Below are 14929 nucleotides of genomic sequence, written 5' to 3'. Positions count from 1 at the left end.
ACACATTTTTAAATAAACCAAACAACAACCAAAAATCTAGCTTTGTCTCCCTGGGCCCACGTCCAAATAGAGATGAGATGGGTGTCTGCATTATGCAAGATTTTCCACAGCAGGAGTATGCCAACCTTACACTGCATTCATTTTATTCTAAAATGATTCTGCTTTCAAACACAGAATACCTATACTTTAGAGCCTTACCATAGACGATATCGTCAAGCTGATTTACAACTAAATGTTCAGCCATATTTTTGATCTAGAAAGAAGTGATTGTCAAATAGAATTGTTTGAAGGGCATGCTGCCCATCTACTCCTGAAAGAATCCAGTTTTACTGCTAGGATTAAGGAAGATCCACGTCAGCAATCTGTATACATGAAACACACTGTCTTGGCTCCAAGCAGGATTATTTTTAGTCATTCTTTGGTTGTCATCACCTCAGTTTTTAGGGGGACACATTTATTAAGATTGCTATTGCATATCCTATTATAAAAATGCAGCTGAGTATATTTATTATGGTGTTTCCAATAGGAAGGCCCAATTAAGAATTTTTTTTCAAATGTAAGTGATAGGGAAAGCTTTACTTCTCTGGAAGAATGAAATAATTTTACCTTATGGACAATGAAAAACATGAAACTGCAATTCTCTCTTTGGTTGCTACCAGGAAACTGAGACAAAGTTTCAGGTGAATTTTAGATAATGACCAAGATGATTTCCAAGGCAGATATTACTGCTTCTCTACCTCAGCTATAGGAAAATCATTCAAAATTGCTGGATATATTTCTACCGGATCTTGACTTTCTATACTAAAATTGTCTTAATCATGTGATTAATTTGTTTTTTATAGTTATAATATCTGTTCTTGTAAAAAGGCTTCAAATCCTTTGAAAAATGAAGTAGGGAAAAATAAAATCCTCATTAGCAAAATAATACTTCAAAGGTGAAAAGGAATTGAACTCTACTGTGTGGTAACCAGCCATTCATTACCTGAGAGTCTTTAACAATACTTGTTGTATCTGGTTGCATTTGGTTTGCAATTCCAAAATCAATTAGCTTTAGCATTCCATCAACTATCAGAAAGTTAGCAGGTTTCAGATCACTGTGAACAATACCTTCAAAATAAAAATCCATTATAATATTAGACCATGATAAACATCCTAAGTACAAAAAAATTTCACAATCTGCTGAGTTGATTCCTTTAATTAGTCAATCAAATTAAATATTCACTTTTAATGTACACTACAAACATACAGCACTTGCTACGTGCCAGGCACTATTTGAAGTTTGTCGCTTGTATTGAATCATTGAACCCTCATACCAATGCTGAGGTTAAGTACTATTATTATCCCCACTTTTAGCTGAGGAAACTAAGGCAGAGTTTAAGCAATCTGTTCAAGGTCACACAGCCTAAGTAACAGTGTCATGAGTTGAACCCAGGCAGTCTGGCTTCAGAGTTTATGCTCTTAACAACCACTGTGATTCACTGCCCACGAGAGAGCACTGTAAATTACACTGCCAGGTGGTAGGACCCTAATGCTCCTGACATATCCTTCCCTACAGCCTGATCTTCATCACTGGTGAATTATCTTTTAACTTATGGGACGGGAGACACAAGGAGACGATTTACAATTACCTACATTATCAGTTATTTAAAATAAGGAAAAGGTAAAGGCAAAGAAGCCATAAAAAGAACCAAGGCCAAGTAAGGTGAAAGCCAACCCAGAATGTAGGGCTAACAGTTAAAAAAAAAAAAGTAAAACCAACTCCCATACAAGGTACACAATACAAAACAACTAGGAGAATAAGTGAAAAAAAATCTCAGATTTTTAGGATACCTGAACCCCAGTCTCATATCTGCTATAATCCAAGTATTTGGAGACCCAGGATTATGGACTATGTTAATACTGACAAAGATACATTTCGTATTATGCATGCTCTATGGATGTGGGGATTTGAGTTCATGCACTATATCCTCTCGTTAACAGCATTTTTTTTTAATTAATTTATTTATTTTTGGCTGTGTTGGGTCTTCGTTGCTACGCGCGGGCTTTCTCTAGTTGCCGCGAGAGGGGGCTACTCTTTGTTGAGGTGCGCGGGCTTCTCATTGCGGTGGCTTCTCTTGTTGCGGAGCACGGGCCCTAGAGCGCACGGGTTTTAGTAGTTGCGGCGTGTGGACTCAGTAGTTGTGGCACACGGGCTCAGTTGTTCCGTAGCATGTGGGATCTTCCCGGACCAGGGATGGAACCCATGTCCCCTGCATTGGCAGGCGATTCTCAACCACTGCGCCCCAAGGGAAGTCCCTGTTAAGAGCATTTTAAAGAAATGGTTTTGTCCCTTCATCTTTATTAAACTTCCAAATATTTAGTTTATCTAGCCTAAAGGTGCCAATAACCAATACCTTAAAATTATAGGTGTATTTCTCTAAGATAGCACTACTAATGAATATTTTAATTTTACATACGAAGAGATTTTAAAATACCATGTTGATGAATCGTGTGAACTGCCTCCAACATATTTTTCCAGTAACTCTTGCGTTCCCATGGATTGATGGATTTTTTCTTTTTAAGCCAAGTATTAAGATCAATATTTCCACATTCCATTACCATGTAGATGTACTGATCTGTGATTTCACTGGCATTAAAAACAAACAAAAACAACAAAACAATAAATGGTTAGGTTATACTACTAAGATTTACAAAGTATTTATCTTAAGAATTAGAGAAAAAAAAGTCTCCTTTTTAAGTTAAAAAAAAATTCTTACTAATCATAAAGTCGGATGATTTTATCACTGTGTTGTTGTAGTTTATTCAGATAAGCAATTTCATTCCGGTAACTATCAATTGTTTGGCTATCTGCTTCTTCTAAGTTCACATACTTTATAGCATGTATCTGTTTCTTTCCATTCAACACCTGAAATACCTATAGAGTAGAACAAATGAAAAAGGTTAGAATACACTATTTACATACTGCCACAATATTTCTACATTAATAGATAAAATCTTAGATTAAGGATTATTGATGTGAATAATTTAAAATGTCTGGGTTTATTTTGAGTATAGAAGGAAAAAAAGCATGTTAGGAGAGTAACAGTACATTCTCAACTACCTATGACAATGGGCATAGGTAGTTGCCCTATCTACGTATAAGAAAGGTAATTTAAATTTCATATACATTCATAACACTCTGTTAGATGTTGCAACCAGAAAAAGACATTAAAAAATGCTAAGGAAGACTAAGGGCTGTAATAAAGATAATTCATGGCACAGATGGTGTTTATTCCACTGTGCCTGGAGTTGACAATTTCATTCATGTGGTCGAGAATATTTTAAAATAGGTACTAATTGTAAGCTATCAGTATACTCGGCTGTAAAAAGTAGATCAGGTCCAATTTTCAAAATCAAGTTGACAGGAACAAGATGTTCCTGTCAGCATATTGAGGTCCAGGTCAAATTGCTCTGGCTATAATGACAGTCAACTTCTAAGCAATATTGATAAGGCAGATAGTACATTTCGAAAACACTGCTAATGTGTCTAACTTTCAGCAAACGTGCAACAGGGATGGGGCTTCTAAAATGCAAGAATTCAGATACAAAATGCTAGTGTAAGCAAGAAAAATTACATTCATTTATCTCCTTGCACCCACTGAAGTAAAACATCATTTATTTAAAAGCCATTAACCATGACTATCCAGCAGATGCTGGCAAGAAGTGAGAAAAGAGCCAAAGTGTAGATGAGGTTCATGCATTTCAAGTGCACTGTTAAGCAGAGTCTGTCAGGTACAGCTGAGTTACCTGCATTTTAAATACAAAACTCTAACAAAGTATTACTAGTTTTACTTGCACAGAAAGCAAATTAGAGGAGGAGGGGCATAAAACAGTGATAGGGCAAGAAGCGGCAGAAAGTAGCAAGGAAGAAAATTTTAAAACAGCAGAAAGCCATTTTGTGTGAGGTAAACAGTCTTATAGTGTCAGAGTTAGAATCTGTCAGTTTCATGGAAAGTTAATGAAAGAACTAGAAAGGTTAGTGTTTTGAACATTCCCACTAGCCCTATGAATTTTCTAAATTCTCTTAATAGGGTGTAAGTTGGTCACTGTCTATACTCTAGCATAGACAGCATAAACAATGTTAGTTTCATCAAGCATGTTACCCTCTTTTCCCTGAGGCGTGATGATTTTGTCAACGCCGTCATAATAATTAAATAATAATTCAATCGCACTAAGAAAATATGGGTCAGTCATAGCCTTATCACTTGGCCCTTGACTTAAGTAAGCTTACATTTTCATTATCCTCCAAGGAAAAAATGTTTAAAACACTGTTAAGATTATTGTACATCTTCTGAAAGCATGCTACTAAATAAATAAATATGTTGGTAAAAATCAATTCCATCATCCTTTTATTCCCATGCCTAAAATGTAAGGCAAGGAAGAGAACAAAGGAAATGTACACAGAAATTAATATTATTGAACAACTGCTAAACATGGTAATGTATACACCTTATTTATAGTAAGTTAACAAGACATCTTAAGCAAGTCTAGTTATTGTCAGCTGGCTTAAAAAATTATAATAAAACTTAAAATGAACCAAACAGGCTGTGTTTCATGTATCATCCTTAACAACTTAAGAGTAGCAAAAGAGCTGAGGAGGGCTTTTCATTCAACAAACACTTCAGTGTTTGCTATTTTTCCAGCCACTGTTCTAGATAACGGAGCAAACATTGGTGAGCAAATCAGACAAACACCCCTACGCTGATGGAACTCACATTCAAGTGCAAGGGGACACAAACAACAAAACCAAATAAGTCAATTACAGAGCATATTAGCAGATGAGCTACAGAGAAAAATAAAGCAGGAGAGGGGAACGGAGCTTGCTGGCAACTGGAAGGTAGGAGTTGGGGTTGTAGAGCATGGTCAAGGAAGCACTGATTGAGAAGACACTAGAGCAAAGATGTGAGGGTATCGAGGAAAATCGACTCTTATGCTAAAATAGGCCAGGAGAGCAAGGACTGAGTCAGCGAGACTAGTTAGAGGGCGACTGTAACAGTTCAGGTGAAAAGATGAAGCTACTTTGGCCGAAGGGATAATAGTGGAGGTGGTGAGGAACAGTCAGATTGTGGACAGACTTTGAGGTAGAACCAGTAAGACTGATGATTGGCTGGGTGAATGTCGAGAGAAAGTGCAGTCAGTGACGACCCCAGGCTGCTTGGCCCAGCAACTGGAAGAATGAAGCTGCCATTTACTGAAATGGGAAAGACTATGAAGCAGCAGTTAGGCTTGGGACATATTAAGTTTTAAGTATCTATAGACACCCAAGAAGAGACGCTGAGCAGTCAAATTGGATACGTAAGCCCGGAATTCAAAGAAGAAGTCTGAGCTGGAAATACAGATTTGGGAATTGTCAGCATGTACATGGTACATGAAACCACGAGACTGGATGAGAACGCCAAGGGAGTGAGCGAGTTTAGATAGAGAAGAAAAGAGAAGAAAAGCCAAGAACTGAGCTCAGGGGCTCTGCACCATTCAGATCAGGGATATGAGGAGGACAGAGAAGGAACGGTCGCTGGCCAGGAGGAACACTGAAAGAGGCGGAGTGGGAAAAAAAGCTTCAGTGAGGAAAGAAAAATCAACTGTGCCAATTGCTAGGTAACCCACAATCAAGGCTAACAATTAGTTTTGGCAAAAACATGGAGGTCATTAGTGATTTTGATAACAATTGTTTGGTGAATAATGAAGGTAAAAGTAAAAATCTGATTTAAGTGGATTTAAGTGAACAAAATGAGAAGAATTGAAGATGGGAGGTTTAGACAACTCTTTTGAGATCCCTTCCAGCCAGAGAATTAGAACCATATACATTTAGAACCCAGATAAATTTAGGAAATGATCTATTCCAAATCTAGAAATTCATGTGTTGCTAAATTCTGTTTCTGAAAAGAAAAACTCAGAACAAAACAAAACCCATTAATCAAATACCTTGCTGAATCATCCTAGGCATAGCAGTTATTCACATCACAGTCTGACTCACTTTTAGAAAGACTCTGGTGATAATACGAAGCTGTCATTTGCCACCCCCAAGTCAATGTTAATGTTATTTAGAGAAGAAATATGGAATCATAGGACATTGGAGGGAAGAGCAGGGAACTGAAATTAAGAGGTGGGTCTAAAGAAATATGCCATTTGCTGAGGGGAGGGGATGGGGGGAAGGGATGGGAGAAGGGGATGAGAAGGAGTTTTTGGCTCAAGGGAAATACAGGCCCCTAGAAGTTAAGAAAAAAGGCCTCAAAAGGTAAAAAGACAAAGAGAGGAAAGTTTAAAATATTTTTATCCATTCCTTAAATATTCAGGATACCTACCTTACTTGAACCTCCACTTCCTAGCTGCTTCAGTATGGAATACATTTTTCCGTTAACTGAAATGCATTCATTTGCTGAAGAGGATGCTGAAATCTAAATCATTAAAATAGATAAGGATTCAAATGTTCAGAGAACATGCCTGAGAAACTAGCTTGCATTTAGTACAGTGAAATGCTTCCAATTCTGAAATTATCTTAACTCTTAATTAGATGTCACAATATTCCAATATTTTAAAGAAGCAATTTACATACTTTAGTCAAAAAAATAAACTTATTAAATTAATATATAGGCAAAGTTCCAAAGTCTCCCCTTCCAACTTGCCTTTACTTCTTAACATAATACATAAATAGAAAATTTAAGGGGGAAAAAAACCCTCTTAATGTCCAACACACAAACTCACAAGCTATCGCTTTTCATCTTTCTTACCTGTTCTTTTTTCTTACACAAACCTTTTTACTTACATACGTACATATATAAACACACAACTTTAACTATATATTTTTTTCTCCTGGAGCATTACATTATAAAGGAAGCAGCATGCTAAGGTGCTAAGAGTTCCAGAGTCAATCAGACAAATGCAGATTTTAGTGATGCCCCCTTTATGCTGGGTGATATTCAACAAGCTGCTTATTTTGAACTTGAGCATCTTCCTCAGCAAACTCTCAACCGATGTACTACATACAACACGCCTCCCCTCTCTTCCCTGATGCTAGACCATCTGTGGACCTATAAACGCTCTGAACAGATGGAGTGTGTGAGGACTTACTCTGAGCTGACAAGGAAGCTGGAGACACAGAGAGTGCCTGATTAGCTGATTAACCAAGTTGAAACAAGGTCTGAATAAACCTCAATTCAACTAAGTCCTGCTTTACAGCCCAAATGGTAGAATCTTTCTCACATGCTCTCCTTCTACATAACATAAAAGATAAGCCTTCTCATAATTCAAAAACAGTCATGTATGCACCCCAATGTTCACTGCAGCACTATTCACAATAGCCAGGACATGGAAGCAACCTAAGTGCCCATCGACAGATGAATGGATAAAGAAGATGTGGCACATATATACAATGGAATATTACTCAGCCATAAAAAGAAATGAAATTGAGTTATTTGTAGTGAGGTGGATGGTCCTAGAGTCTGTCATACAGAGTGAAGAAAGTCAGAAAGAGAAAAACAAATACCATATGCTAACAGATATATATGGAATCTAAAAAAAAAAAAAAAGGTTCTGATGAACGATTTTAGGACAGGAATAAAGACGCAGACATAGAGAATGGACCTGAGGACACGGGGAGGGGGAAGGGTAAGCTGGGACGAAGTGAGAGAGTGGCATGGACTTATATACACTACCGAACGTAAAATAGATAGCTAGTGGGAAGCAGCCGCAGAGCACAAGGAGTGCTTTGTGACCACTTAGAGGGGTGGGATAGGGAGGGTGGGAGAGAGACACAATAGGGAGGGGATATGGGGATGTATATATACATATAGCTGATTCACTGTGTTATACAGCGGAAACTAATACAACATTGTAAAGCAATTATACTCCAATAAAGGTGTTAAAAAAAATAAAAAAAGATACGGTTTCTAATTTCTTTAATCTAGGGCTGAACAACACCGTTGAGTCATGAAGTATGTTTTCTGTAAGAAAGTGTTAGGCTTTGAAACATGTACCCATTATTTGTCATTGAGTTGTAACTTCATCACAAGTCTTCACTGCTCCCTCCCCTCTCTTGCTTTTGGAGCTTCCTCTCCTACTTAAACTGAAAATTTCTGAGAGGAAAGGAAGCCCTTCAATAGTCTTTGCCCCTAGCTGCTGAAAGTTATTAGATAAAGTAATTCTGACCTATTTCGGATTCAATGCCGATGTGACATTCAGTCTCCTACACCGGACATCCCGCAAGGCGCTTAGTCTAAGGTCACTTCACTTCCCTTCTCCAACCTGTGCCACAGCTTCCTATCTATCCCTCTTGGGGCAAAACTTAAAGGGCCCAGCAGAACCCTCAGGGTCACCCCTGCCCCTTGGGGAGCTCTAGCCACACTCTGGCCTCCTTTAGTTTCCTCCCGACACTGGCCTCTTCTGGAAGGCTCCTCGACCCTTCACTCGGTCATGTCTTCTTGGCTTTCAGAGTTCAGCTCAAACAGGCTGAACTACTACTACATGACTAGTAGCTCAATGAATGCTTTTTGAACGAACGTGTGGGCAAACCTGGTCATCCTGCTCTGTCTCCTTTATAGTCATTATACTGCTGAGTCAATCAGAGTTCAGCTCAAACAGGCTGAGTTACTACTACATGACTAGTAGCTCAATGAATGCTTTTTGAATGAACATGTGGGCAAACCTGGTCAACCTGCTCTGTCTCCTTTATAGTTATTATACTGCTGAGTCAATCCTCAAAGCACTATTATCTCTTTCCACAGTGAGTATACTCTACTGTTGGCTAAATTTTTTATTCCATTATTTTTAAAATTATGGTAAAATTTACATAACACAAAATGTAACGTCTTAACCATTTTTAAGTATACTCTTCAGTGGGGTTGAGTACATTCACACTGTTGTACAACCATTACCACCATCTACCTCCAGGACTTCTCATCATCTCATACTGAAAAAACCCTGCACCCCTCAAACAGTAACTCCCCATTCCTCTCTCCCTCTAGCCCCTGGTACCCATTGTTCTACTTTCTGTCATCTAGTTTTTTAATCTCTTGATTTGTTTAGTTAATCACTTGTGGTTTATTTGGGGTTTTTTTTGCTGTTTTATTTAAACAATTGCTGCTAATTCTATTATTTACTAAGCACCAGGCTCTGTTGTAAGAACTACGTATATATTAACTAATTTAATCTTCACAATCATCCTATGGGGTAGATAGGTTTATTACCCCCATTTTAAAGATGATGAAATGAGCACAAGAGTTTATTTAACTTGTAAAAGGTCACATAGCTGGTAAGTAGTGAGGCCGAGAGTCAAGGACAGGCAGTCTCCCTTCAAAGTCTATTCTTTCTACCAATATTAAGCTGCTTTTCAGATAGTTATTAGAAACAAATTTTAGTATTGATGTCGAGAGAGTCTCTAAATAATTTTTTTCCCAGATGGCAATACCTTACCAGCCAAAAATTTTTTACCTTATCAATACTTCATAATAACTACTTTATAATATATTCTAGTAGTATCTCATATTGCTATTCTGATATTCTTAAAAATTTACTTGTATATTAAACAGCCAGTGAAATGAAGCTGCTCACTAACAGCTGGTTTACATTGTTGAACAGAATAAAAAAATAGCCTAGATTACAGAAGAAATTTTATCTAGCTACTCAAACTAGATACTTCGGGCTAGTTAGTGAAAAAAGCTTCATTAGCTTCTTCAATAACTAACCTCTCAAAGTCATAAGGCACCTTTACGAGAATAGCAGAAAAGAGTTTTGCCTAATGGGACTAAGAATGGACAAGTCTTTAACACCATTCTTAAAAACTAGATCCTGCAAAAATAAAACCTTTGAAACTGATCATACCTTAACATGTACCATTTATAAATAAAGCTTATCAAACCTGCAAATTTTGAAGTGGAGTAACGGGTACTTGCTGCTGTTGCTGCTGGAAATAGGGAAGGTGGCTATATGGTGTTGACAACTGACAAGCAGGTAGAAAGTCGTTCTTTACAACTGGAGTCCTGAAACTGGGAAAGGTATTTTTCAAAATTTAAAACATTAAAGCTTTGAAAACAAGATTCTGACTCAGATTTTGTATGGTGGATATACATTTACATGTGTTACATCAAACAGAATCCAAATGAGTTTTCCTAGTACATCTGAATTATTTATCCTTGAGACACCATCACCAGAAATTTCAGTTTGGGGGAGTTCTTTCTGAAAGTAATTTTTTGTCCCCAGACAAGAAATCCTTATTAAAATAAATAAGATGTCATTTAAAATATAGAGTTGGGGTTATTTTATAAAATTTAGCCAAGGCAAATCTCAGCCTGTGGCTGATCACAGATTTTATGAGTGCTCTTAACGATAACGTTCTACACAGCCTCCTGGAAGTATGTGAAAGCCAATTACATCAGAGGAGTTTGGCCTTTGAGCATAAAGCAGCTCAGCTCCCGTTCGTGCTTTGCTTGTCTTGTCCACTGTTGTATTCTCAACACCAAGAATGGTGCTTGGCACAAAGGAATTCTACAAGTATTTGTTGACAGTAAATAGTTTTGCAAGAAATAACTATATACCTTGTTTAGTTAGCTATCATTCTTTAAAATATTCTAAGTATAATAAAATTAGGTAATATATAGCAAAATTGTATTAAGTAGGAAAGAGACTAGGTTATAAAACCCCAAGGCCAGTTCTAATTAAGATCAAAGATTACATTATGAAAATGAAAAGCAAAAGGCATCATGGATTTCCGTTATGCTCTAAGACATTAAAAATATAGCCCCTAGTTATAGGATATGCCACATCCCTTTCTTTCTTTTCTTAGAAATGCCATTGATTTGCTTTTCAATATCCCTTGTGTTTCCTGTCAATCAACACCGACCAACTTCTTCACTCATCCCTCACTGCCCGCCACTCCGGTCTTGAACACCACCAGAACTATATGAGCTGCACCACCAGCAGAGACCAGCACGCTCCAGTTAACACCTCCTTTGCCGTGTAATGTATCCACACTTTACCCGCTCTAAGAATGCTAACCTTTAAAATCTCTCTCTCAATTACAGAGAGTTATCCGTGTGGCGATGCATGATTATCAAGAAGTTTTGCATACTGAGAGTATTTAAAGGTACTGCCTATAGGTAAGTATAAAAAGTATAGAGTATATATAGTAGGTACAGATTACAATATGACAGAGACTTTCATTACAATCCTTAAAAATATATCGTAGCCACCTTCCCCTCCCCTTTTACAGATAAAAAAACTGATGCTGAGAAAAATAATATGAATTTGGAAAGTCTTTAAAGTAAAAGAGCGGGATCCACCTCCAGATCCATTTGGCCCCGAAGCCCATAGTATTTCTATTGTACCAAGCAAAGAAAAGTAGTTACCAGCTCATATAATCATCCAAGACACTGTTGCTGGGTGTCTTACAAATAGATTTTGGGTCAATCCATTTAGGTGTTGATATCAGTGGCGACTGCTTTGAAACCAAAAGGGCAGGTTGCTCAAAACTGGTTTGTTTCTGCTAGACCAAAATAAAAAACACCACGATTTTGGGTTTTTAAATTAGTCACCTGTTCAACAGTTTCACAAACATAACTTCTAAAAGAAAATTAACATATGAAATACAAAAGCATGCTCAAATAGGTAGACGTATGTGTTCCAGACTTTCACTAACTTTTTAGTACAGCTCTTTTACTCTAAATTTTGAAGCCTGTTATATTTTCCTCAAAGGGACTACAAGTAGAGGGAAGGTACACAGCATTGTTTAACAAAACAGGATCTAATATCCTCTCCCATTAGGGCTACTATCACTAGCATTGAACTTTTATAATCTAAGTAAGTACTCTGTGCTTCAGAAAACTAGTCTTTCTTTAATCAGTAAAATCATTCCCTACTTTTATGTTTGGAGGGAAAATGACCAAATACTAATTATTTAGCAAAATTTGAAATGGCAAATACCTATCTAGTGTTCTTCTTTCTCCCTTGTAAAAGACATAGAGCTTGTAGAATTTATCTCATACAAATCCCAAAGCAATAATGAACATCCTCTAGAGTAGAGATTGGCTGAATCTGGCCTGCTGCTTATTTTTGTAAATAAACTTTTATTGGAACACAGCAATGTCTATTTGCCTACATCTTGTCTGTGGCTGTTTTCATGAGATAATGACAGAGTTCAAGAGTTGCAGCAGTGACCATCTGGCCTGCAAAGCTTACTAGGCTTTTGCAGAAAAAGCTTGCCAACTCCTGCAAACCACATTTTGCTTGAACGCTATTAGTGAGCGCTCACTACCTCTACTTCAATTTGGGGACAGCTTTAGCTGTTAGCAAGTATTCACAGATATTTAGGTTAAATCAGCTTCTATATTATAATTTCAACCCACTGGGTCCACATTATGCTCTGGAGATCCACAGTGGATAAATCTATACTATTTTCTGCATTTCAATCCTTTGAGTTTTTGAAGATAGCTAGCATGGCCACTGTATCTCTTTTCCTGGGTAAATTTTCCACTTCCTTTAAGACTTCCTCATATATATATCTGGATTAGTGGTCAGGATGGTATTAAGAATCTGTGATAGTAAGATTATTAAGCAAGGTAAGTGGAATGGTTGTACTCATAGACTGGGATGTTTGCATTTGAGATTTTGGAGATCAGAATTGAGAATATAGGAATGGGTAGCTAAGGTGACATTAAGAAAATGGGCATGAGGGAGGAAGAAGTTATGAATCTGGAGGCCAGGTGTAGGACTAGCGATACACAGGGGTGAGAAGCTAACAAAACGTGATGATAGATGTTGGGTTGAAGCTGAAAGAAGTGGTCCAGAGCCTAATGTTTTCAAAGAATGATGGGGAGTCACTAGGATGTTCAGAGATGATGGCAACGAGCAAGACAGGAGAGCATGTCCAGAAGGCAGGCGCCTCAAAAGGACAGGGTTTTGGCAAGAGAAGAAATGGTCTGGACATAGCTTCGGGGAGCTTGTAGGTAAGTGAGATGGGAGACAAAAACAGCCTCCACTTGAGGGCTGCTGCAGAAGTAGCAACCTCAAGAAACTGCCTAGTTTTTTCTTCTTTACCTAAGTGTACTATTCAGTGGTTTTTAATATATTCACAAGAGTAGGCAATCATCACCACTATTTAATTACAGAACGTTTTCATCATCCTAAGAAGCAGCTCTGTATTAGCAGTCACTCTCATTCCCCACTCCTCCTGGGCTCTGGCAACCACTAATTTACTTTCTGTCTCTATGGATTTGCCTATTCTAGACATTTCTTATAAAAGGGATCACAAAATATATGGCCTTTTGTGACAGGCTTCCATCATTTAGCATGTTTTCAAGGTTCATCCATGCTATAGCATTTATCAGTACTTCATTACTTTTATTATTGAATAAAAAAATGAAATAATAAAATCAGAGTAACACATTTGCTTATTGACTCACCAGGTGATAGATATTTGTGTTATTTCTACTTTTTTACAATTATGAATAATGTTGCCATGAACATTCATGTACAAGTTTTTGTGTGGATATATATTTTCAATTCCCTTGAGTATATACCTAGCAGTAGAATTGCTGGATCACATGGTAACTGTATGTAACTTTTTGAGGAACTACCATACCATTTTTTTTTTTAAATTCAGGACATTCTAATTTCAAATTAAGCACAATTAGTAATTATGATAGGTGTTTTACTTTTTAATATCTTCCCCCCAAAATTCTTAGGAATTAAATGTTATAATGAGCACTATAATTGATACGATCATAAAAAAATGCATGAATAAACATAAAATAACTAAGCGTACAAAGCAATTTTTATGAATAGCGGAACAACGCAAGTTGGTGGTTGATGAAGCAGCATATAGATACAAACCTGGAGGGCAACTAGCAGGCAGAGGAAAACTAGACCTCACGTGCAACCAGGAGTAAAAGGCAGAAAATTACTAGTAGGAAATCTCTTTTAAGAAGGCACATTTAGATTTTTTTCTTAAGTGTAAATTTTCTCAACTAGCACCTCATAATAACTCTGGTAAGGTGGTCACCATTTATTTAGGTCTCAGAATGGTCCTCTTCTGCCTTGACCCAAGAAGAAGCAGTGGAGGTAAGTTATACTGCTATACCATACCATTTCAAGTGACTGCACCATTCTACATTCTCACCAGCAGTGTATGAGGGTTCATTTATCCACATCTTCATCAACACTTATTACTGTCTCTTTTTAATTATAGCCACCTTGGTGTGTATGAAATGGTGTCTCATTGCAGTTTTGATTTGCATTTCCCTAATGACAGATAAATAGTTTTAAGTCCCTTTACCATTCTACCGGTTTACAAGTTTTAAAAAGAAAAAAAGAGAAAATGCTGTTTGTCCAAGGTTCAACCTGTCAGGATTCTTCTCATCTAACATTTGTTACCTACTCCATTACTTAGATCAACAGTTCTCAAAGAGTGATCTAGAAATAGCAGAAAGAGAGGGGTTCCCAAGATCTTTTCCTGGAGTCTGAGAGGTTAAAACTATTTTCATAATCATACTAGGACATTATTTGCCTTTTTCACTTTCATTCTTTCATGAATGTAAACTAGAGTTTTCCCAAGGCTAGAAGGCACGTTATAGTGAAATAGATTGAATGCAAAAGTAGATACAAGAAATCCAGTCTTCTGTTAAGCCAACCATTATAGAAATTGTAAAAATTGTAAAACAATATCACTCTCTTCACTGTAATTATTTTGTTTTGAAAAATACTTATTTTTCAGAAGGAACATAGCTCAACATAATAAATCCATGTATGACAAGCCCAGAGCAGACATCATACTCAACGGTGAAAGCTTTCCTCTAAAATCAGGAACAAGACAAGGATGCCCACTCTTCACACTGTTACTTAACATGGTATTGGAAGTCCTAGCCACAGGAATTAGACAAGAAACAGAAATAAAAGGTATCCA

The 14929-nt window shown here is 37.2% G+C and overlaps 1 protein-coding gene across 7 annotated transcripts in view; it reads right to left on the bottom strand.

Moving 5' to 3' along the window:
* Positions 1 to 14929, bottom strand: part of TTK (TTK protein kinase) — a 47767-nt gene that overhangs the window by 13492 nt on the left and 19346 nt on the right. For 5 of the 7 annotated variants that reach the window (XR_012324708.1, XM_033867468.2, XM_073789377.1 and 2 more), the window contains exons 12-17: positions 11379 to 11515; positions 9893 to 10019; positions 6342 to 6434; positions 2757 to 2914; positions 2475 to 2626; positions 983 to 1107 (exon numbers count right to left, since the gene is read on the bottom strand). Coding sequence is in view for 6 of the 7 variants with exons in the window: in XM_033867468.2 (XP_033723359.1) it covers positions 983 to 1107; positions 2475 to 2626; positions 2757 to 2914; positions 6342 to 6434; positions 9893 to 10019; positions 11379 to 11515 (792 nt within the window). In the remaining variant the exon portion in view is untranslated. The remainder of the gene's footprint in view (positions 1 to 982; positions 1108 to 2474; positions 2627 to 2756; positions 2915 to 6341; positions 6435 to 9892; positions 10020 to 11378; positions 11516 to 14929) is intronic. The other 2 variants (XM_019929344.3, XM_019929346.3) reach the window with 1 other exon arrangement.

This window comes from Tursiops truncatus, chromosome 12 (genome assembly GCF_011762595.2).
Source record: "Tursiops truncatus isolate mTurTru1 chromosome 12, mTurTru1.mat.Y, whole genome shotgun sequence".
Classification (NCBI taxonomy): Eukaryota; Metazoa; Chordata; class Mammalia; order Artiodactyla; family Delphinidae; genus Tursiops; species Tursiops truncatus.
This window is presented reverse-complemented; position numbering and strand designations above follow the sequence as displayed.